This window comes from Chamaea fasciata, unplaced genomic scaffold, assembly GCF_029207755.1.
Source record: "Chamaea fasciata isolate MVZ Bird 193981 ecotype frontalis unplaced genomic scaffold, bChaFas1.0.hap1 SCAF_9, whole genome shotgun sequence".
Classification (NCBI taxonomy): Eukaryota; Metazoa; Chordata; class Aves; order Passeriformes; family Sylviidae; genus Chamaea; species Chamaea fasciata.
In genome coordinates, this window is record NW_027094094.1 from 13,349,719 (window position 1) to 13,373,978 (window position 24,260).

The 24,260-nt window shown below is 47.8% G+C and overlaps 2 protein-coding genes across 3 annotated transcripts in view; one reads left to right on the top strand and one right to left on the bottom strand.

Moving 5' to 3' along the window:
* Positions 1-119: 119 nt before the first annotated feature.
* DPCD (deleted in primary ciliary dyskinesia homolog (mouse)) lies at positions 120-7,288 on the top strand. Its single transcript, XM_066191048.1, has 6 exons — positions 120-220; positions 509-589; positions 1,253-1,377; positions 2,144-2,277; positions 5,902-6,004; positions 7,086-7,288. Exons 1-6 carry the CDS (start codon positions 157-159, stop codon positions 7,188-7,190), a joined length of 612 nt encoding a protein of 203 aa, XP_066047145.1. The 5' UTR covers positions 120-156; the 3' UTR covers positions 7,191-7,288.
* Positions 7,289-8,907: 1,619 nt separating this feature from the next.
* Positions 8,908-24,260, bottom strand: part of FBXW4 (F-box and WD repeat domain containing 4) — a 59,499-nt gene continuing 44,146 nt past the window's right edge. Inside the window, exons 6-9 of one of the 2 annotated variants that reach the window (XM_066191049.1) lie at positions 22,518-22,583; positions 10,268-10,408; positions 9,969-10,110; positions 8,908-9,715 (exon numbers count right to left, since the gene is read on the bottom strand). In XM_066191049.1, the coding sequence (XP_066047146.1) occupies positions 9,599-9,715; positions 9,969-10,110; positions 10,268-10,408; positions 22,518-22,583 (466 nt within the window). In that variant the 3' untranslated portion in view covers positions 8,908-9,598. The remainder of the gene's footprint in view (positions 9,716-9,968; positions 10,111-10,267; positions 10,409-22,517; positions 22,584-24,260) is intronic. The other variant, XM_066191050.1, reaches the window with a different exon arrangement.

Genomic DNA, 24,260 nt, shown 5'->3' on the forward strand with positions numbered 1-24,260 from the left:
CCGGGGGAGCGGAGGGAAGGCGGGAGCCGAGGGGGCGCAGCCGGAGCGGGAAGGGCCCCGGCCGAGAGCGGGGCCGCGCTGGGCTCGGCCGGGCCGGAAGCGCTTCCGGGCGGCGGGCGGAAGTTTCCGCGTTGCCGCGGCGACGGCGCGGCCGCCATGGCGGTGCCGAGCTGGCTGGAGCGGCTGCGGGCGGCCGGCAAGACGGCGCTGGTGCAGGACGGTAACCGCGGGGCGAGGGTCGGGACAGCCCCCCCCCGCCCCCGCCGCGGAGTGTGGGGTGGTCTTGCAGCGAGCGGGCGCGGAAGGGAGCGCTCCTAGGCATAGCCCCGCATCCCGAGGAGCAAGGCCCCCGGGAAGGACACAAGGCCATCAACGCGGGCGGTGGGACGGGGTCGCAGGCAGTGGGATGGGTCCCGGACAATGGGATAGGGCCGCAGACAGTGGGACAGAGCCCTACACCCAGGGGTAGGTGTATCCCGTTTCTTCTCACCGCCTGCCTTGCCTCTAGGGAAGCGGAAGATCCACTACTTGTTCGAGGATGGGAAGGAGATGGCCGAGGAGTACGACATTAAGACTGGCCAGTTAATAAGTAAGTGGTGCTCTCAGCTGGCCCCCGGCAGACGTGGGTCGCGACAGAACTGCAGGGCAGTGGGTCTGTACCCTCAGGGCTGGGTGTTGAGAGGGAGCACCTGGTCAGGAACAAATCATTCGTGCCTTTTCTGGGAGATGGGCATGTCTGTAGTGGAATTTTGTAGGGACAGAAGTAGGGTTCATTTTGCAGCCAGGGTTCTCTGACTTTCATGGCACAGCAGACCTTGCTTTAGCCCAGGATTTCCCCCAAACATCCCATCTGTCACAACAGACTTGGATGGACTAGATGGGATTGCCATCATAGTTGCCAGGCACCATGTCTGTACCACATGAAGGGCTGAAATATGCTTTTTGGTGGCTTCTACTACCACAAATAAGGTGTCGTTTATGGCTCTTGTCCAAAACCACATCAGCTGCAGCACAGCACCTGTTGCAACCTCACCATGGCTTCAGCACCAAGGAGCAAAAAAGAGAGGCATTCAGCACAGAGTTTCTGACCTAGGAATAGGGAAACTAGCCGATCAACTCACACCAAAGTCAAAATTACTGGAATTAAGATACATATATTCATATCATCTCAGTACGCTGGGCAGCTTTGGCAGTCAGTTGCCGGAATTCTTACAGAGCAGAAGAATTAAAACCCTTCTTCTCTCTTCCCCAGGCAGAAAATGGCGAGAGAAGAACACCCTCGGGGGCACCGGCAAGTGGCAGGTGGAAGTGGGAGAGCCGACCTCGCCTCTCCTGGGAGCACTGGAGTCAGAGCTTATAACAGAGAGCAGCTCAAATGTATGTAAGGGTCTGCAGGTACCATTGCACCTAAATCTGCCTTGTTTTGTGCTTACAGCAGTAGTTAGGAGAACACAGATCACCAAGAGACAGCCTCAGTGCACCCAGCACTCTGCTACAAATCACCCCAAAACTGCAGCTTAGGTTCTTTAGGAGTCTTCAAGAGATTTGTAGTTTCCTTAAGTAAAGAAATTGTACTGCTCTATTGGCCAACTACTATCCTGTCTTGAAAGAGCAGGGTGACAGGAGGGCCAGTGCCAGGACAAGTCAGGGGATAGAAAACAGGGGTGATAGCAATGAAAGGCAGAGGCAGTGCATAGCAGGCTGCTCCGTAATAGGGCACAGCTTGTTTCATCTTCACCTCTAGCTGAAGGTGCAGCTGTTTTAGTCTCTCACCAGCTTTTCTACAGACCTGAAACACATTAGCACAGCTCTGCACCGTAAACTGGGGCACTGCTAGGACTGAATCCAGTAGGTTCCTAGAGCAGGTAGAGCTCAGTATTTGATTGCCTGTGACCCTGGACTGCAAGGCTTCCTCACTGAACACTCTCAGCCTCCTGCAAGCAGTGCCCTGGGCAAAGGCAGAGCAGCCTCAGCTGTAGGAAAGTGGTGTAGGAAAGTAACTCAGCAGCTTGAGTTACTCCCTAATGCTCCAGTGTGAGAACAGCTACTCCCAAGTGGAGTCTTACAAGGTAGTACAGGAAGGAGACAGGGAAGAGAGGAGACAGCTTGGAGGGACCTTGCTAAAGGTACTTGTTTGCTGTAGCCTATCTTCATGAGGAAGGATACCCTGAGCAGCTTCCAGTGGCGGATCCGTAACCTTCCCTACCCCAAAGAGGTCTACAGTGTCTCTGTGGAGGAGGAGCAGCGCTGCTGTGTCATCCGGACCACCAACAAGAAGTCAGTAAGGACAGCACTGCCAGTGCTGACAGTCTCATGGGGTGGGCTGGCACAGAGGGCAGGCTAGTGATTGCACAGGGGGCTGCCCCCTCTCTTTTCCCTAGTGTGCAAGGGCTGAGGGGCGTCACCTTGCAGCACATGTCCCCTGCTGCCTGATTTCCACTCCCAAATGCCTCAAAACATGTTTACAAGCTCTGCACTGGACATTGCAAACTCATCTTAGCTCCAGTAGTGTGGTGCTTGCACAGTTCTTGCCCTGTCAGATGTCACTTTCTTAGAAATTGCAGACCTCTTGAGGCTAGAACATTCCATTTTCTCCCTTTGATTTAGTCCCTGCATCTCAGAATGCTGCAGGATTCAACACAGACAGCAAAGTCATGGGCACCCAGACAGATCTCCCTGCATAAACATGTCCTATAGTCACAATGTCAGTGATATGATCTGGAGGTAGCAAGCAAAAAAGACAGACTGAATCTTGGAAGGAAGCACCATGGTGTTCTGCCAAGACAGATTTGAGATTGGAGGAAGAAAATGGAAAATGCTTTTAAAGCTACATCTTGTAGTGTGTTAATACATGGCATCCCGCGTGGAATGAAACACACACTGTGTCCCAAAGCACCTATAGCCTCAGATAAGCCAGGATGAGGCTGTAGTATTGGGAAGTGAGTGCACGGAACGAGCCTTGGGATCACAAGGAAAGGTGATGGAAGTGGCTGTAGGTGGTGCTGTCGGCACAGAACTACGGCCGCTCGGCTGCCGAGGGCTTCGCAACGCGGCACCCGCGAGTCTCCCGGCAAAGGACTGCTGGAGCTCTGCACATCAGCATACCTGGGGGCTCAAAATCAGAAGGCTGGCAAGAGGGGAGATAACCCATTGAAACAGCAAGCAATGACAGCTCTAATACAGAAGGATGTTGACCTAAATGCACACAGAGGGATTCACAGAACAGTGGTGCTTTAGCAGGGAGACCTGTGTAGCAAAAGATGAATGAGATTCCCATCAGCCACACATGGATATGCATGGAGCTAGGACAGGAATGGAGTATTTGATCCTAAATCCAACCACATACCGTCACAGACAGATTTACCTAGTCCCAGTCATACTGATAGTGGTGTGTATGTGGGAAGTTCTTTGCCTGTGTATGTGGGAACTTCCTGCATAGGTGCCATTAGGTTATAATGTAGCACTGGGGCTTTACCCACGCCCTAGCTGACTTTGGGCTTTTTTGTCCTGCTCTCAGGAGGGTCTTCCATGAGCAGCTGACACTTGCTCTCACAGACTAGTGTCAGAGGACCCAATAGCAACTCATGGCCTCTGTCTGACAGTTAAGGACTTTTAGAGTTAAGCTGAAAGCCATCTCACTGAGGACAAGAATGACGTTGCTGTCAGTAGGGAGCAGGGACAGACACCAGCACTAGCACACTTAGTACAGGCTCCAGGATATCTTAGATCATTTCTCCTGGGTCTCGGCCAGGGCAAGGCACCACTCAGCAGCTAATTCCAAGATAGCAACAACAGCATGGAATCCACAGAGAGAGTGCACATCACTATGGGAGAGAAAGGAAGCCTCGGAGTCTCTCCAACCCTTGGAAGTCAGCCACGCTGCTTCTGAGCAACAGAGCTGTGCTGACTGCCAGCCAGAGGCACAAGTAACAGGATGGGCTGCCAAGTCACTACTGAGTAGCTCAGCTCTAAATTCTCAGCATACCAGTAGCAGTTTTCCCTACGGGCTGACAAAAAGTGGGTTTCCAGAAGGAAAATAATAAAGGTGATTTCACATACATACTGTGGATCTCGGGCCAGGACTCAGGCTCAGAGTGTAATACTGCCCTTGGCCATGGGGTGAGAGGAGAGGGCAGAGAATCAGCCTGCATCGGCTGGGATAACCATCCATCAGCTACCTCCCCAGCCCAGACAGGAGCTCTTCACTTCCACCAGTCACTCTGTTCCCTCTGGCCACGGCAAGGGCTGCTCAAGTGGGATTTGCCTAAAACCTCTTGCTGTAAAATAAATCCATTAAACTGAACTCTAAAAACAAACCTAGAAAGCCACCTCCCCAAACCCAAACCTGATTCAATTATTGTAGTGAGAGGCGGTGGTAATGTTAGGAGGAGGAGGGGTTGGCAAGGCAGATCTGGTTTCCTTTGATCTTGTCACAGATTTTAGTTTGAGGCCAGCCAAAGCCATTCTTTTCCTCTTCTCCTTAGTCCTGGGGCAGCAGAATGCTGGTGTTTCATTGATGACTCCCAAGGCCCTTTGAAACAGTGGGTTTTTTCTGTGTACTGCTTTTTTTTTTGTCTAATCGGTAAGAAGTTAACACTTCCTTAACATGTCTTTGTGTTCATCTAATCTCTGCTGTTTAACCTTTGACATCTCCCTTATTATCCATGTCTGCCACCTTTTCCAAATACCGACAGCAGTGACAACACAGAACGGTTTGAGCCCTGCGGTAACAAGCCGTGTACATTCCTCCCACTGCACCGGGAAAGCCATTTGCCCTTTGTAGCTGTTTTCACCGTGACTTGGAAAATAAACCGCAATTTGGGCAGAGGTAGCTAGAGAGGCCAAGCCTCACACACAGCCATCTGAATTGAGAACCACCCCTCACGGTTGCAGCCACTGCCTATTCCCTCTCTGCTCCAGGCACCTCAGTACCAGCTACAGGCCAGTTCCTTGGAGAGGATTGCCCACAAGGGTGCTGGAAGAGACTAGGAATCCAGCCATGCCTCTGGGTGGGCATAGGACCACAAACCGGTGTATTTGGTGCAGCCCCAGAGAAAAGCAGTAGATGCAGGGCAAGCCATGCTAAGCACAGATCTCAGGCAAACACAGACACAGGTCTACAGCGTTCTGGCTCCAAAGTCTTAGGAAATCTCTTAGCTGGCAAAAACCTCTCTGTCCTCTGCTTGGATGTGAGAGGTTATTGGAAGACTGGGAGAGACACCAGGGAAGGAACAACTAGGAGAGCTGTAAGTGCAGAGGTGCACCACAGCCACTATGGGGGCTGCATGGAGATGCTGCAGAGCAGAGGTTTAGGTGACTGTGGGCAGTTGCACCTGGAGATCTGTGCCCAGGGGTATAGCTGAGCACCACCGTGCCACCAAAGCAAGAAGTTCCCTAGGAAGTACAGCAAGAAGTTAAAAAGAGGGGATTAGGAAGGATTGCAACACAAAATGGTGCATCACAGAGAAAAGTAAGTCATATGGCACAAGAGCTCTGACCGCTATTTTGGCAAAAGCTAAAGGAAGTTGCTACTTAGAGGGAATGAGAGGCCATGAGCAGGGAAAAAGACAAGGAACACCTTGGTAGGGCTGAGTAGTCTATCTTTAACCGTAGCTGCCACTACACATACAGGCAAGCTGAAGGGACCAAGCCTGCTGTCACACACCAAAGCTCTTCAGGACTTTGCCAGCTCTGATTTCCATTTTGGAGGTTTGTTTCTAGTGCTCCTGCTAACCTGGGGGCACCAGCAGGCACACAACATGGCACAAGGGCCTCCTGCCAACCCTGAGAGGTCTGTTTTCTTCATCTACACTTGGCAGACCAGCAGTCTGTGTCTCAGCGCTCCTAGTGGCAGAGTAGAAACCCCACCTTCCTTATTTCTGTCTCCTCTCTCATTTGTAGGTACTATAAGAAGTTCTCTATTCCTGATCTGGACCGATACCACCTCCCCATGGATGCAGCTGCCCTGAGCTTCACCCATGCCAACAACACCCTGATCATCACGGTGAGGTTTTAACCATGCAGAACAGCTCTCTGCCCCTTCTCTTTATGTCCACAAAGAAGCTCAAGTTCTTACACATGGGGAAACGAGGCAGAGCTGAGGGTCACCCACGCAGCCCCTTCTCTATCACATAGTCGGTGGGAGTTTCAGATTACAATGGGCAGGCTGACACTAGCCAAGAGATCCCAGGCAGCAGGAGGGGCCCTGCTTGTTGCTCAAGGTGACATGCAGGTGGAAGAGTGTCTGTCGTGCCCTGTTTTCCATGTACCCCCTCCCTCAGGCCTGAGCAAGCCTCCACTCTCCGTGACACTAAGTTTCTCTTGTCTCAGAGCATCAGAACCCAAGGACCTGCTACACTTCGAGGTCTCGCAGTCTTAAAAAAGAATAATAAAAAAAAATAATCACCTGCTGCTTTGTGTCAGTGAGGGAACACTTCCACACACATGGTGGAAGCAAGAGACTAGCAACATGGGCACACACTCCTTGTTGCAAGGAGTTGCTTTTGAGCAACAGGTGCTTGTCTTATTCAGTGCAGAAGTCAGCTACACAGAGGGCACATCCTCTCTGGGAAACCTGGCAGCAGAGCTGGGCTGCACATGCAGAGGAAATGAGCCAAGAGGAGCACCTTGAGTCCTCCTGAGCTTCTGTTTGCTACTGACCAAACCTTGCAAAAAGCACCTGCATCCACCAAGCTGCAGCTGGGTGAGAGGCCTGAGGGGAAGACAGAGGAACTGCAATTCTTACTTTTCTCTGCGTTAAAAAAACCCCACATATTTTATATTTACATATATATATATATATATATAAACGACTTGTGAGCATATGGTCAGTGAGCACAGCAAGGATCTGCTTGCCAGGATATTCCAGCGGGGTTGGTGGGGGCCAGGATTCCACACCCAACTGGAAAGTTTTACTTGCACTGTAAAAGACACTCCAGAACTTGCCAAATATCTCTAGCTTGATGGCACCACCTCTCTAAATGGGCTTCAGAGGCCGCTGGTAATGGCGAGGCAGGTTGGTCTGCTTAGAGCAGAGGCTGAACAGAAGTTCAGGAGTGCTAAGGGCATTTCTCTCTGTCCTACAGTACCAGAAGCCGAAGGAGATCCTGGCTGCAGAAGAGCAGCTGCAGAAGGAGCTGAAGAAGATAAAGGCAGCTAACAGTGGGGATGGAGACTGTAAGACCCAGTAGGCAGTGGCTGCTAAGGGGCTGAGGTGAGGGGCAGCTCTCTGGCACAGCTTAATGGTGTTTATTTTGCCTTATCTAATAAAAATGAGTTCTGTTGTTAATAGAGCCATTTGGAGGAATCTCTGTAAGCCAGGGAAGATGGCAGGGCAGTTGACCTGTCTGCTGCCTGGCCTGCTGATTTATGCAGACATTTCATAAAACCATACAATGGTTTGTGTCAGAAAGTCAGCACAAGATCATCTAGTTCTAACCTTCCTGTTATGGGCAGGGACACCTTCCACTAGACCAGACTGCTCAAAGCCCCATCCAACCTGGCCTGGAACACTTCCAGGGATGGAATGATCCTTCCACGAATTGTGAGAAGCTGTAATATGCAAAGGAAGCACACCATGTCCACAACCAGCAGCCCTGTCCCCAGGAGCAACATGACACCTTGGGAATTCTCCATCTGCCATCATTGTGGAAGGCAGTAATGTTTGGAAAACAGGAATTCCCTCCTCACACCCGTTACTTGCCTGGGATGTGGTTGGAAGCAGCTCCCTCCTGTGCAGTTATGCAGCTCCTCCATGCAGTCAGAAGGATGCTCTGGTGACTTTGGTATCTCTGCAAACTGCATCAATGCTTAGACCTGAGTGGGCACAGCCTATGAAACAGGGTAAAGAGGAAGACATGAAGCTGCTTCCTTAGTGCCAGCCATCCACAACGTGACAGGGCTGTGCAGAGCACAGGAACCAACGTGCAGCGGCCTCTATTTGCATGGCACGGGGGTGGGGAAAGCAATGGCTGGGCCACTGGCCAGCTAAGGAGCAGGAGCTGCCCATCCTTCTGTGAAGGCACAAACATGGCCCATTGCAAACCTCACTGCACAGGGACAACCCCAACAGTGCTGCTTTACCAACTCCTCTCCAACAGTCATCCTCTTCCTTAGATTTCTGAATGTTGCTCCGTCCCAGTTTATACCTGAACTGTTACTACCCAAACAAAACCTACCTTCAAGTCAGCTGCTTGTGGGCTCTTAGCATAACTCCCTTGATGAGGCTGCTTTCAAACCAAAACAATTCCTTAGAGTCTGGGGTTCCAGCAAACGTATTCCTCCAATTCTTGTGCATCACAAGGGAAGAACAGCCTCTTGACAGTGGAAATGAATGTATTAAGTACTAACAAAGCACCATGCTGAGTGGCTCACCCTAGAAGCCTATCACTTTGTGATAAAAGCCTCTCCTTTACCTATCCAGGATACCCAAACTCAACCAAGTAGAGTTCCCACACTTCTTCCCCAAGGAGGGCCAGGCCCCAGACACCACTGTATTCACTCACAGCACATTATTCACATCCAATCAGCACAGAGCACGCTGAAAGCTATGGTTGTTCAGAGACCCACGTCAGGTCCAGAAGGACGACACAAAAAGGAGCAGAGCCCACTTGGATGTGCCTACAGGATCCCAGTAAATCACATCCACGTGTTCATACTAGTCTGGTTTGCTGCTTCACTATGCAGGCACCAAATGAGTCACAGACCCTACTTCCTGAATTCTTGTTTGAAAAAGTGACAGGAGATCCAAGCTCCCAGAAACTGCCTTCAATGCAGCAGTGTCACAGGGTCTAGCTAAGGGGAGAGATCTATTAGACATGCAGACAGCATCTGAAAATAGGTCCAACCTCCCCACCCACCCAGGCCCCTGCAATCAGCAGGTAACATCACAGCCCCTTCAGAACTTGAAACAAAACATACAATCTCTTTTGTTTCCCTTCAGTTTTATTTAGCAAAACACGACGATTTCAGCCCTGCCAAGTGCACAGCCTGACCCGACAGCCAGCTTGGGGAGGCACACTGAAAGCAGGGCTGGCTCTGCCTTTTAGCTCAATTGTTGCTCTTGGCTGTGAAGGACAACACAAGCAGCTGTCAGAACAGCAAATTAAGGAGAAAGGTGGGCCCCGCTCCAGGCACCTTTCCCTTCCACCAAATCAGTCCACCACACACACAGCTTAGTCTTGCTTCACATGCTTAGAGCTTGGCTGATCTCTAACTGACCAGCACACAGCTGATGGGTCATCCTGGCTCAACTTGCCTCTCAAACGATGTATCCACAGGAAAAAAAAAAAAAAAAAGAAAGAAAAAGAAAAAAGAGAAAGAAAAAACGAAAAAGAAAAAAGGAACACAGTTAATAAAACAATTCTTGACTTGCACAAAATAAAAAGGATAAAGGACAGTTGGCCTATTATTTTCACTAACAGGCAGGTAAGGTGGAGAAAGTTTGGCCCTTTGTGCACTCTTCATTGTAGCTTTCTGTCCGGCAAAAAAGTCCCTTCAGAAGCTTTGTGGGCCTTTCTCACCTCTCCTGCCCTGCAATTCCCTGAGCCAAGTGTCAGCTCTGCTGAGCTGGGGTCACCAGAAGCAGCTGTGGTGCCCTTCACGAGGCAGTGAAGTCCAGGACGTGCAGGGCTGATGCCAGGGCAGCATACAGGTGGGTGGTACTGAAACGGAGGCAGTACACTGGGCTGCTGGTGGGTGAAGACAGGTGAAAGCTCTGCAAAAAACAGGAGAATCAATCTTTCAGAGACGAGGTCAGCCCAAAGACACCAGCTGGTGTTGCAGATGCAAAGGCTAAGATGTCTGAGCAAAGCAGGTTTTCCCTGCATATAGGTTAGGTTTGCCATGGTGGACTAGCCCCAAATACAGCCCAGCAGCCCCTCTTTCTTTTTCCCACAAGGCATGCACATTGGGCTGCCAGAGAACAGCTGAGAAGCTCTGCAGCTGCCCAGTCTCCCACTGGTGCTCACCTGCAGGCACCGAGTCTGCCGCTTATCCCAGAGGCGCACCACACCGTAGTAGGAAGAGCCGCTGGCAATCATATGGTTCTTATCACTCCTTATGCAGTACAGGGCACTGTCATGGGGCTCTTCCCACTCCTGGACACACTTCCTGCAAGGGCAACACAAACCAGAGCAGGGCTGAGCCTCCACTCCTCCATCCACTATGCCTGAAGGAGTTAATACAGTGAGAGCTGAGTTCCCAGACGCTGCACAAGGACAGTCCAGGAGCCTCGTGGGGGTCCCAGGTGCCAGCAGGGCAGGCTCACCTGGTGCTGGTCCGTATGTCCCAGTAGCGAATGTAGGTGTCATACCCACAAGAAAGGAGAAGGGAGGGAGTTTCATAGAACACATCCAGGACTCCAGCTCCACGATGGAAGTCGGTCCCTAAACAGGTCAACAGCTGACCACTGCAACAAAACACATTAGGGGAAAAGTCATTCAGAGCAAAAAGCCCTTCCAGTTCAGCTGGCCAGAGCAGAGATGGTGTCACAGAAGTCTTCCAGATCTCATTTCTGTGATATAATAGAATATAAAAGCCAGCACAGTTTTCCTCTCCCACCCCCAGCTTCTGCTACTGGTTGGGCCACTAACCATGAAGGGTGTCATGAAGGGTGACCAGCAGGAGTCCCAGCTGAAAGAGCCCAGGTACAGGTGCAGCTGACCCCCAGCAGATTGGGATCCTTCTCCCTGGGAGAAGTGACCAGTATTCTGAATTATATGGCACCACTTCCATAGGAGACAACTCCCAGCTTAGTCAGACTCCAAATAATCTGCAAGAGCCATTTACCTGTTCAACCCCATCCCATATTCTGTCCTTCAAAATACTGTCCACTGGGGTATTTTCCTAGATCTTTGACACACAGCACAGATCCACAGGCAAATTAGACTCTCCCAACCCAGTCTGCCATGGCTGCTCTCCTCAAGCCCCTCCAGTTACACCACATTCTACAAACACCGTATCCCAGTGTCATTCCACCTGCTGCAGCAGCCAGCGATACTCAGACATGACAGACTCTTGGGAATGGAGTGGACAATCTGCCCAGCTGCTTGAAATGGCCACCTATTGCAAACCCTCATTTTTTTTCCTTCTCCTCACACCCTCTACATCAAAAATGCTGGACACAATAAAACTTGAAACACCTGCTTTTCAAACTCTGCTGCACGGCCACCTCTCTCCAACAGCCTCCTGGTTCTCAGGACAATGAAGCAGTCCTGAAAGCCAACAGGACGGATCCCGCAGTGGGGTCACTCTCAGCATCTCCCTCCATTATTTTGTTACATTCTGCTCCTTGATCCAGCATCACACAGTTCTGAGGCACATCGCCAAATGCCTTAATTCTGTCTGTAATCTGGGCTAAAGCCCTCATCGGGGGATAAAGACCACACAAAAGGAGAAATAGAGTCCTGGGAGATGTTAAAACAAGTAAACACCTTTGTGTCAGGAGAGAGAAATCGCTGATAAAGCAGATTAGCGCCTCGAGCCCTGGTGTCCCCAGATCAGAAGGCGAGCCCTGGCCGATCTTTGCAGCCAGCACGCTTCTATGATCACAGAGCTGGCGGCATGCTGGGGCCAGCCTGTTTCCCCACAGTCACTCTCCAAAGAGCAGATTATGTAGAATAACAATTTCTTTGTGGCTGTGTAATTCCCTCCGTGACCGTGGCTGTGGGCAGCTACATTGGACCTTGATGCCAGGGCCCTAGCAACCATTTAGAGAGGCCAACCAGCCCTAGCAATGGCCCCCCCATGCAAACCTCTCGGACAAGCTTTAACATCAAGTGCATGAATTAATCCCCCCCAACACGAATCCAGGGGTGCTGGCTTATTGGACTTTGTGTTTCTCCAGGCAAGGGATCGAGGGGATTCCAGGCTTCAGCCCTTTGCAACCTTCTCACAATACATTAACCCTTGGAAGGTTACTTGTAAACCAACCCAGCAGCAATTCTGCACCTGTCTGTGGGTTGAGAGGCTGAAGCACTCATGGTTTGAGCACCGTGAGCAAGAGCAATGGGGTTTGGTTGGCACAGATGGGTCATCAGACCCACTGTGGAGTGAGACATGGATGGACTTGAGTGCTCTGGCACTCCCCTACCCTTCCAAGCACACAGATCCCCTCCATCTGCCATTCTGCAAAGCCAGCAGGACAAATGGACATGCACACAGCCCTCATCAAGGCTTCCACAAAACTGTCTTCATCCTACAAGATGTAGTGTGGCCCAGAGTTGTAAGATATATAAACAGAGGTATGAGGAGGAGTCAGCTGCTCTCCCAGACAAGAATCCTTGGACCACCTGTGAGATGCATAAGGGGCTAGACTGCCCAACTGACAGTCTTCTGCCAGCTGCTCAGGCAGGAGCAAGGAGTTACTCCAAGAGGTGAGGCACCCCAGCAAGCCATAGGCAGCACCAGCAGCCTGGACCCTGAGCACCACCCAGGTGCTTCACTCTCAGTGTTTCTCCATGCCTTCTCACTGCCGTGGTACCCAAGTACTTCAACAGAGTCACACCAGTTTTCCTCCTTCCACTTACCTTTCCATCCCAGGCAACAAAAATGAAAGAAAAGGCAAAAAAAAAAAAGGGGGAGGAAAAAAGAAAAGGATTGGCTTTTCTCTGTAGGCACAAAATGAGCACAGATACTTGCAAGCTACTGCAGCAAAGCAAACCTTGCTTTGCTGGTTTGTTAATCAGTTTGGTTCTCCTGGCCCAAGAATAGGTCAGCCAAAGCAGCTCTCAGGTGGGAGTTGCAGCCCCTGGAAACAGGAGCAGCTCTTTGGCAATTTATAGAGGCAATGCGGTAGTTGCTACAGTGAAGCACTTAACCATCTGGCACCAGGGGAAAATTTACTGTGCTCTACACTGGGCATACAAACAAAACACCCATGTGTTCTGGCATGGGCACACTTAAGGTGAAAAAGATGCAGAACACGATTAGTATTTCCTCTTTATTCAGCAGATTAAGGTGTTCCTGGACATCTACCACCATGACAGACAAGCTCTATGTGCCTGCAGCATACACAGCCATGCTGGGCCCATGCTGGGAAGGGAATTCTGCCACCACAAGTCTTCCAGTCTTGGGATCACAAGTTTGTGCCCACAAATTGTCCACTCTTGGTTATCCCAAATACTCCCTTCCCTCAAACCTCATACCTGAACAGCTTTCCTTTTCTTGGGAGCAAACCCCACATCTAATCCTTAATAACCCATCAAGATAACCCATGAACAGGCAACAGAATAGCAGCAGCTACACCAGCACATCACCAGTAGTTTCTAACAGCTTAGAGGGACAGAAGATACCTTCTCCATGAGGGACAAAAAGAGATGGCATAGCTATCTTGGGCCTTTTTCACCAGCACCAGCCAAACATAGCAAGAAACAGCCACCTTCTTGGTCCCTTTTTCACCTAAACACCTTTCAAATCTGAGATAGGCTGATCCTCAGTACTTCAGAGGCCCTGTCCTTGTTACAGGCTGTGAAGGTTGTTAATAATAACAGTAACAGGAAGACCAAGTGAGACCAAACATGGAAGGGCCACACCATCTCCCCACCCTGCCATGGCCCTCCAGCAGTAGCAAGTAGCTGTTCCACTCCCAGATCTTCTTCAGACAAGCCAGCCAGTTCCCTGTGCAGATGGTTGGAGCTTTGCTTGTCTTTGAACTGAACAGCCTGGACCAGATAGTGCCCGCGTTCAGTCCCAGTGCTGGGTGGCACCAACAGAAACAACTCTGCACCAGTGGAGCTCTGTGAAGCAGAATCACAAATGTCACAGTGCAAGTTTTCTGGGAAGACCAGTCTAGAGCAAGAGCTCAAAATTTCAGCAATTTAACCACAAACCATCTGGGCCAATGCATCACCTACAAACACACAGGCAGGCCTCCAGTGTTGAAGAATCTCATAATATTCCTAATTTTTCATACTTCCTGTTAAGCATGTAGATAGACTGAAAAATATTGACTGTAATGCAGTACCAGCCTACAAGGAACAGAGCCAGAGCAAATCCAGCAGCCTATTTCATCCCTAGCACAGGAAAGCTAGGCTCCAGACTCCTTGGTGATAGAACAAGATGTTTAAACAAAGTCCATGTGCCTTGTAAATGCATCCAACTGATGAGTCCAACAATGAAAGGAATTTTATTCAGACACTAGAGAGAATCCTTTGATTCATCCTGATCAATTTCCAAGTTCTTCGAGACTTTTTAAAATTACTTTTAAAATCAGATATTTATTCAGGATTTCCACATTTTACTCTTTCCATTCCATGCCAGAAATCTAGCCAGGAGCTCTCCTGATACTTCCAGAAGACAGGCAGCCTGGAAGCAAAGTGAAGGGAAGAAACAGGCTGCTTTCTTTAAGTTCTTGTTCTTTTTAAAAACAGCTTCAAGTTCTACTCCTTCTCAGTCACTAATACGAAGACAAAATAAGATCAGTCATGGCAGAGCCCAGATGGTTACTTTCCAGATAACCCATGGGATGTTGTTTCACCAAGTTAAAGTTATATACAGCCTCCCAAGCCACTGCAACTATTTGTGTGGCCATAAAAGCTCAGGATCTCCCTGAGATCTTTCTGATAGTCAGAGTCCAGAAGAAGTCTGCACCTACTGTCCTGGAACCTGCCCATTTGCTGAGGATCTTGCCCAGCTGTCTCCGGTACACAAGAACTACACTCCAAAAGCTGCGATGAAACAACATTTTTCTCCCTACCCTCAATTTCTGGTGATCCCAATTTACTAGAATTGATATTATATAACTATGCAAACTCTAGGAAACTGCTGAATTTTGAACATCTGTTGAAAACAGAGATGTGCAAAACTGAGGACAATTCATTTGCTCTGGAATCCCCATCTGTGAACTGTCATCATCCATCAAAGAGGAGAATCTATTGCGCATAAGCAGATGACTATTCAGAAACCAAACAGAGCTCCAAACCAGTATTTCAGCCCCAATAACTATTTGAAAGTAGAAAGGTAAGAAGCATATACTTTAAATAAAAGGTATAAAGAGGCCTGTTCAGTTCCAAACACTGGCAAATTTGATCTCAGTATCAAACAGAAAAAGGAAAACAAATCCATTAAAAAATAATTATCCCAAGCGCAGCATTTGCACAATTTCTGTCACCCAATTAGGAGAGAGCACCAAAACCAAAGGGAAGAGCTGAGCTGCTGCCTCTTCCAGGTGCTTTGCAATAGCAGTTGAGCCACTGAGGGGATGCAGCAACTTATGCTAAGAAGGGAAAGGCTTGATCTAACATCAGCTGTACTTTACATAGGGAGAAAAGCAGATCCTTGGCGAAGTTATTCTTCTATCCTACCCCAAAGTTGCCCCTGGCATTTAGACCAGGCTATTAATTCCTGCAGGGAGGTGTGGGATTGGCTTGGGGAATTTTGAGGGAGCAACTCCAAGTGAAATGGCTTAGAGATGCTGTTTCAAGTGATTTTCAGGGCAAATGCCTCTCTCTGATTCCTCAGTGCAGCTGAAGGGACTTGAGGCAGTAGGGGGGAAAGACACCAACGACGGTCTGAGATTGTTTTGAGGGGAGAGACAGAAGAGGGAGTTTTGCCTTCTTTTCTTCTGCTTTCTCTGAATTGGCCCACACACGTTTTAAATGGTCCAATAAAAAGATACAATTTCTTTACCTTTCCAGCTCTGGGACCCTGTGAGTTTTTGTTGTTCGGGTTCCCGTAAGGTTAAGTTCAGAGGATAAACTGACACACTGGGCTATGGGAAAAAGCCAGTTTCTTCAAATAAAGCCACAACGGTGCAAAAGAGACCCTGCTGGGGCTTTTATTTGGGAAAACAAACAGAAATGGCACCAAGCCCTTCTGCTTTATGAACCAATTTAACTATAAAACCAATGTTCTCCCTCTCGGGGGTGAGGAGGGGAGAGAAACAGGACATGACAATAGTCCAAAACTTTGAGGGGAAAAAAAAAGAAGAGAGGACAAAAAAGGTTGTCTATCCCCTTTTCTTTCTTGTCCACGGCTCCTTTTCTTAGCACACGTGTGTTCTTGTAAAAACGATTAGATTGCAATTTGTATAACATGGTGACCCCCAAATTCAGACATTTAACCCCTTTTCTCTGCAAAGAATGTCAAGAATGTCTTCTCTGTCTTTCTTTCCAACGGGAGGAGTAGGGGGGAATTCTCAAACTGTGATTTCTTGGAGGAAGAGAAAAAGAGGGAGGCAAGGAAAAGAAGCAGGGAATTCTCAAAGCCTCTCGTCTTTCGCCCCACTTGTGTGGGAACAGGCGGCTGTATTGCTCCCTTTCTGGACAGAGCTCTGCAGGTCTCCTTTAATGGGGAGACAAAAAAATGGAGAGTCCAAATCAAAACAAAGCCATCTGTTTAAATGAGCTACCACTAGCCAGTGACAGAGGGGGTTCCTCATTCACTCCTTCCCATTCTTCTCTCTTGCCTCTGTTGATTCTCTCTCAACCCAGGGAAAAATAAAGATTACTTTTGCTGTGGCTCAGAGGGATGAAACTGATTGATGTGCTTGGAGTGTCCAGCCCCCACCCATGCTCTCTGATTGTTCAGGGCCTTGTAAAGTTGTCATAAATATGCCTGAACAAGAGTTCAAAGGCCGCAGCATGCCCTGAACATGCATACATTGAAAAGGCAGGAGCTGGCGTCATGGTCTTTCTAGTGAGACAGGGCCAAGACTGCCATAGGGAAGAAAGGATTTAGGATAAACACCTGTATGTTCCTCCCCTTACAATGATTTTACATTTAGGTTAAGATGGACCAAAGCCCTCTTAACAAAAAGGCAGAAGACGTGCAGCTTATGTGAGAGACTTCAGAAACACAGTGTCACAAAAACCAAAACTCAACCAGAAATCACTAAAGAACAACAAGGCCTCAGTTTTGAGAAAACATGCATACCATGGGAATACATTGCACAGACAAGACTGAAGCTATCCATTATAGACAGGAGACAGCATTCTGAAAACAGCAAGGTCTTCTAAAATGGACAATCATCCAAGAAACCACCACTTCAACAGGCACCCTGCAACAGCAAGCTTTCTCCAGAACGGGCTCAAGCTGGCCATAGGCCTGGTGTCCTGCTTCCAACAACACTCAAGATCTCAAGGCCTGGATTGGTCATTGTGATTTAAAACTGTCAGCCAAGACAGAGATGCTGAGAAAGAAATGCAAGTCTGTAAGGAATAGGGAGCCTCTTTCCCACAAAACCTGGAGGAGTTTCCTTGGCAAAAAAAAGATGCTTGGCATATGAATCCATAGAAAAGTAGGGCCAGAAAGAATATTCCACATCTACCACACCTGTTCTCCTGCTACCCAAATCCTGTGAAACTGGTATCCATGACAGTATAATATTTGCTATTGCTCGTCTCTCCTGTTATCAGACATACGCAGCCACTTCTCTGTGACTGGATAAATCCAGTTTAAATGCCTGAGTGAAACAGACTCCCCACACATCTTGGAATCAGTTACCTTTGATCTAGCAACTCCAGTTTTGAATATATGTGTTTCCTTCACCAAACAACTCCTTTGGTGATTAAATTAGAGGGTCTCAAACTTATATAAACCTTGGACTTCAAAGCTGTGGAGAGAATGCTCTTCTCTAGAAATTATTTTAGAACACAACACTAAAAAGCCTTGAGCCAAGCTTCTACATAAAATTTTTTTTATTGAAAACATTCAGCAAGACTTATAACCAAGAACTAGACCTGCAGATTCTCATTTCACTCATCTACTTCCACACAATTAAGAAACTGGAGCACAACAGGAGACAAAGTCAAGAAGGACTGGATTTAAACAGGAAATCATTGGCAGTGATCAGCTGACCAGGGTGTTCAGTGCTATATGCTTCAACTCTCAAATTACACTTGCTGTTTAAGACCAGTACAGGGAGCACAATTTTAACTCCATGGGCTCTGAAGAGCCACCAAAATAGATGCAGATCAACATAAGGCAATAGTTGAAAAGACAGCAACTCATTCTTGTGCTCTCCATGGCCCAGACAGATGTAACCTAGCAAGGGACCCATGGAAACACACACTAGAGATACAGCAGCAGTACACTAGCAGACTTCAGCCAGCTGCTTAGGATGGTAACACTCATGCTGGCTCTTGGAAAGAAAGAGCACAGTGCAATAGCACTATAAGCAGAACAGATTATTAACCTGCTCAGTAGCTGCCTGGCTACCTGAGACTCCTCCCCAACCCTCTGCTGAGGGCACCATCCATACACCTGAATCTCCCTTCTCCTCCACTCCCAAGTCACTCTCATGAATCCTCTACCTCCCACCTCTCCAAAACCTGCAGATATCAAAGGCACCTGCCTTGAACACCTGAAGAGCAGGGGGGCCTGATGGTCAAGAAATGCAACTCTCTATCTTCCCCTTCCACGTACTCTCTACTTTTTTTTCTCCATCTCTTTGAAAAAGGTGGCAGAGATAAATGGAGAACAAAGAAACAAGAAAAAGCCACAGCTCTGGCCCACACCCTGCCTATTACTTAAGGGGGAAGGAACTCTTCCGAAAGAGGAGGAAAAAAATGTGCTCCGACACAATGGCTCAAAAGGCCAGGCAGCAAACCGGGCCACTTTGTACTGCTAACAAGGGACACCTAATTACAGGAAGAGGGCAAAGAGGGACAGATAAAAGGGATACAAAATTTCAACATCTGTTGCCATAAAGGGATAAGAAGTGGGGAAACGCAAAGTGTCAGTTTGGTGTCAGTGACGGCATAAAGCTACTTTCAAAGGGCCCAGGAGCGGGAGAAAAACCGAACAAGAAATTAGAGGGTTCTTAAAAAAAAAAAAAAAGAAAAAGAAAAAGAAAAAGAAAAAAAAAAAAAAAAAGAAAAGAAAAGAAAAAGAAAAAAAAAAAAGAAAATAAAAGCAAAGGAAAAAAAAAAAAAAAAAAGAAAACCCCAGAAAACAAACAAACAAAATCCCCACTCTGCCAAAAAATGCCTTCAAAAGGGGGGAGTGGTTGGACAAAGACTGGATATTTAAAAGGTAGAGGATCTGGGTGGCTTGCAGGGCACAGCTAACTTTGGTTCAGTTTTCACAGCTCTCATGCCCTGCAGCATGTCATGTCATGTCACAGGAAAGAACACTGTAGGATTTCTGCATTCAAAGTGTTTATAGCATGAAGACTACCATGTGAGACAGATCACTGGTCCATTTCAAATGTCAGGCTTTGCAGAATAGCTCCAAGAGTTGCTGCAAAGAGACCTCTGGAGTATTCTACCTTATGGAGAAGCATCCTTGAGACAGGGGCATTTGTCTCCTAACAACATGCAAGACCACTCCAATAACATGGGAAGCAACAGTTCTCTGCAGGCAAATGACAAATGCTGGCCTTGGAGCTGTCAGTGGTGCATGACCCTCATCTTCCAAGGCATTTAAACTCCCAAAAGCAATAGAATGAAGAAGAAAGAGGAGGAGGATCTGAATAACGTTTCCTTTTCTCTTGCTTGCTATGAAGTGGCTGTTCTGTTGAGCCACACACTCACACTGGCAAACAAGACAGGACAGTCTGAATAGAGAAAGGTAAAAGTGAGCAGAGCAACCTGACCTGCAAGAGGGGGAGCTGCCATCATATCCTTTACTAAAGGAAGGACAAGGAGACTTGGAAGAGGACAAGGAGTCAGCAAGCCCTGATACCTGGTGCAAGGACACAGGTTAGTATCGTGTGGCCCATACTGCTCACCGTTCTCTTTTCAGGCCTCTAATCACCAAACTTACAGCTGCCTTCCACACACACACACCTTGATCCAGAGCAGGAATAAGTGCACAGCCACTTCCCCACATCTAAAAGCAATCAGATGGCACAATGTAGCATGTGTGGGGTGAGAGATGTCCTCCAGAAGTGCAGCTAGCCAGCTTCAAAAGCATAAGAAAAAAATCTAAATCCTCCTTCATTACAGGAGACAGGGCCAGGTGTAGCAGCAGCTGGAATTTCAGCCATCAGAGACAGTGTCTTGGCAATATGCAGTCATTCCCCTGCTTTAGACTCCCCTGACAATTGCTTGTTGCTGCCTGTTATGGCTTTGATCCAACACCATCATCTCAGCAGAGTCAGAAATGAAAGACAGTTGTGGGAGTGGGATGCAGCAAGAGGCGTTTCCTTTCCCCACTAAAAATTTCCTCTACACCAAAACCAACCAAACCCTTTTCAAAGCACAGGACATATTTACAGGTGAAGATATTATTCCCTTCCTCTTGGAGGGATGAGAATGGCTGCCCCAGGGTCAGGGAACAGCGAAGGTCATAAATACGAAACATACCATGACCAACAGCGACAAGCACCAGCCAAGGACTTATCTGGCCTGGAACTAAGATGATCAGTACACAAAAGGTTATTTAAGCTTTAAATCCTTTTGTAGCACGTTCCAGCTCTCAGCTGTTGGGTAAAAAGACCACCTACCCCAATGGAAGAGAATGGCACAGAAACAGTTGTACTGTTACTTACTCACCCCCCCAGTGCAAAGAAAACTCTCCTAACTGAACTAACTGATCCTGGACAACACTAAACACCTCAGTGGTGCTAAGAATCCTGTAGTTTTCAAGAACACACCTTATGCGTCATTCTACCCTGCGTCATTATTTTTTGACAGAAGTTACCTGGATTCTGTTCTCAGACATAATATACTTGCCATGTTCAGCCTCTGCAGGTCAGTCTCTGGGCCCTTTCGTGGCCACAAGAAAAGGATAAGCAGCAAACTCAGAGGCCCCGGCTTTGTCTACCAGATGTTACCAGGACACACTGAGCACAGGAGGAGTTTTTAAGTCCTGGGTTCCTCTAAGATTTTATGTTTTCATGCCACACTCTCACTCCTGGAGTCAGACCAGAGAGACAACATTCAAAAGCCTCAAAGGAGCACAGCCCTACAATGTTACTTCTGGGATCTTTGGATCCTTTGAAAATGGATCCAAACCTCTGCTGGGAAGATGAACAGTTTATGGAGAGTCAAGACCTGGAAGGATAGCTCTGTACTCCCTTTCTATGAATGATCACATCAAGCTTCACATGCTAGAGTCCCAGCCATGCTTCCTACTCAGCCTCTTACCCAGCACATGTCGACGAGTCAACCAGCTCACACACAGGTCCCTGCAGAGGAAAAGACCCAATGGCATGGTGCATTCCAGCTGTGACAGGTGAAGAGGGAAGAATAAGTTTGACACTCTAGCCATTTCAACAGAGGCCCAGCAGCCTAGGTTGCCTTGGCTTTTTTATTTGCCTGTCACTCAGGCTTTTACGTTATTGAAAGATCAAACTCTGCTGTGCTTGTTCATTACCTTAATCCTATTTTCTACACAGCTTTATTATCTCTTCAGGCTTCCTTGGGAAAGGCTGTCAGAAAGGCTGGGGCAGGGGGGAGAGGGTTGCCCATCTCTTCACCCCTGTCAGATGCCTCTATTCAAGAACAGCCAGAAGACTTGATGGGCAGGGGTATCACAGCACAGCCTGCATCTTTCTGGGGTACTCCAAAGGCACCACTGGATGGGTCACTAAGAAACATGCACCATAACTAAACACACTGCTGCTCTTTCCTTCCAGCTTGTCCTTTGTAGGATGCATTGTTGCAAAGTATTTTTGTTGCTTCAAAGAAAAAACAGCTGGTTTAAATTTTATTTGATACAGTTGACATAAACAATCTAAACTATACAAACTATAGATGAGAAGGCAATTGGTCTCAGACCTACCCCCCTCCATCCCCTTTCCCCAAATACAGCTCTACTGACATCCCTCAGGCCCCTTCTGCCATTGCTCACCTCAATCCTGACAGCACTCCTTAGGATAATCTGTGCCACTCCTAGCCAGAGCATCCTGATCCTGGAAGGCAGGGCTGCCTTTCCAATAATCCGGTGAAATATTTGCTATCTGTCCATCACAACACTAAGACCCTCAGGCTGAGAGTTTCAAATTTGTCAGCAGTTGAGTCTCACATCAAGATTTGAGAACAACATTTCCCCAGTTGCTAAGGTCAGCACCTTCACCAAACAGGAACTACTCAAAGACCCCAAATCAGAGGCCACAGCAATTAACCTCCTCAGTGCTTATTAGGACAAAGAAGACAACGTGCGTGCGTAAGTCACTGTGTTGCCACACCTCACCTCTCTGAGCTACTGGAATTGCCAGCCAGGACAAGGTGACTTCAGAGCCTGTGTTTGCCTCTGGCTTCTCAGCACCACAGAGAAGTGGATGAATGGCAGGATAAGGATCACCTTCCTCACTTCCTCTGGCTGAGGCATCAACAGGGACAGATGAAAAGGAGGGTGTAATGGGTATATTTTGACTGTATACAGGTAACGGGAAGAAACCAGGATGACTGTGCCATCAACTGGAAAAGCTGAGAAGAAAAGCCAAGTTACTGAACCAGAACCACCCTCCTACATACACCTTTCCACAACAGTTTGCTTTGTCCCCCACTGTGCAACACATCTCATCTTCTATATTGACGAAAGGAATGATACCCTTTAGCAACATTTCCAATATTGCACTGTTATTCACATTCCTTGTCAAGTCCCTCCCTGTAACCTGGAAGTTCACTCACCTCTCAAGGTCCCAGATTCTCAGAGGTGAGGTGTGTCCACAGCAGGCTGTCCCCGTCACAAATGAGCTGTTTGAAAAAACAAAGAAATAAACAAAAAACTTTCTAATCCTCATGTTCTGAAGAAAGTGCATGAGCAAGGCAGAGAGAACAGGTTACAAGAGAGACTTTGAATTCTGGTTCAAGATGATTTCAGCATGTCCTATCACATTTCACAAGGGACAAGCAGCAGCAAAGGGAGAGCTGCCACAAGACTCTCACTAGCTAAGCTTCCCAGATGCAGCAGGTCACAACTGCAGAGAATTGATAGGACATAAAGATGTATTTGTAAATACAAAGGGAAAACCTGAACAGGAACAGCTGTAAACATTTTCAAACGAATCAGTACAGAACTCAGCATGTTTCATGTTTTAACACAGTCAGTGCTGTAAGCTGCAGAAATACTGTTATTTCCTACTTCATGTCTCACTTCTGTTTGTTGGCAACTTCTGAGTACAATCGTGAACTGGCTGCAGCATCACAGGTCTAAAGAATCATAGAATAGAGGTCTCTGGTCCAGCCTGCTCAAAGCAGGGCCAATTTCAAAGCTGGATCAGGCTGCCCTCCCCAGTGCTCAGGCACTCTCTGTTAGAGACAGCACGGCTCTCCTGCAGCAATATTTGGCTCAGTTTACACCCTCCAGCAGAGTCCATTCCAAAGTCCTCTTGGCAATGCAATGTCCCTGCTGCACATGCCGGCTCCAGAGGTCACCTGATACCCACTGGCCTCATACTAGTTCATAAGACAGAAAAAGTTCTTAAAATCAAGCATCAGGAACATGGGTGCTGTGCTCTCCAAACCACACTGTTTCATGCCAACTTCCCATTCTCAGTCCAAATAAGAGGAAGCAGCTCATACAAGGACTTCCAAGTAAGTTACAAATGACCTCTCACAAAGCCATATTTATTGCAGCTACCAAGAATAAATTGCCAAAACTATGTTTAAGTCAATGCAACAAGGATAGCATGAACACAGGAAATGGAACCTGCTTTAAATAAAAGCCATCTTTACACTCTGCCTAAAGAACTTTTGCAGTATGACACAGGACTGGCAGCTGAAAGATTAAAGTAAAATAAGAAAACAATGTCATGTCTGTAAAAAGAGCAGCTAGAGCAGTTTTTTAAAATTTCTTTGATCCTCTACAGCATTCTTTCTTTGGAAGTCAAGGTGTCTGCAAGCCTCTACTGCACCAGGAATGGATTCCTGCAGCATCCTTTACTTCTGTGAGAAGCACTACTGCTGCTGTAAGAAAGCCCTCAGCAGCCAAGTAGTAAATGCAGGCTCAATCACAGCCAGGGAAGGACCAGATGGAAGCAAGACCAGAACTCAGGACTCCTACTCCTATCTCTGTGGTTTAGCTGAGCAACTGGTTTCTCCAAACCATAAGGCCAAAGCAGCACCGACAAAACATTCTGCAAAAGAGGCAAGCAGATAACATTAAACTATTTTGAAAAGCTACAAAAAACTTAGGAAGGGCTTCAGCTACCAAGCCTCTCATTTGTGCTGACTCTATCCTTCCACCCAAACTCATGTACCTGGAGGTGTCCACAAGTTCTGTGACCCTCAGCTGCCCTTTGGGCTAGAAAATGCCTGTAGAACTAGAGCTATTTCAAAATGTCTCCAACCATGATGTCTTACATGCAAAATTCCACGTTCATTGGCAGTGCACCTGCAATCAGCCAAAGTACCTGTAGCACTGGGCTGTCC

What these genes read in the sequence shown, in the direction of transcription:
- DPCD (XM_066191048.1), top strand. Translation starts at nt 157, where the DNA reads ATGGCGGTGCCGAGCTGGCTGGAGCGGCTGCGGGCGGCCGGCAAGACG. An exon ending in TAACAGAGAGCAGCTCAAAT is followed by an intron (nt 1,378 to 2,143) that starts GTATGTAAGGGT and finishes TGTTTGCTGTAG; the next exon opens with CCTATCTTCATGAGGAAGGA. An exon ending in ACAACACCCTGATCATCACG is followed by an intron (nt 6,005 to 7,085) that starts GTGAGGTTTTAA and finishes TCTGTCCTACAG; the next exon opens with TACCAGAAGCCGAAGGAGAT.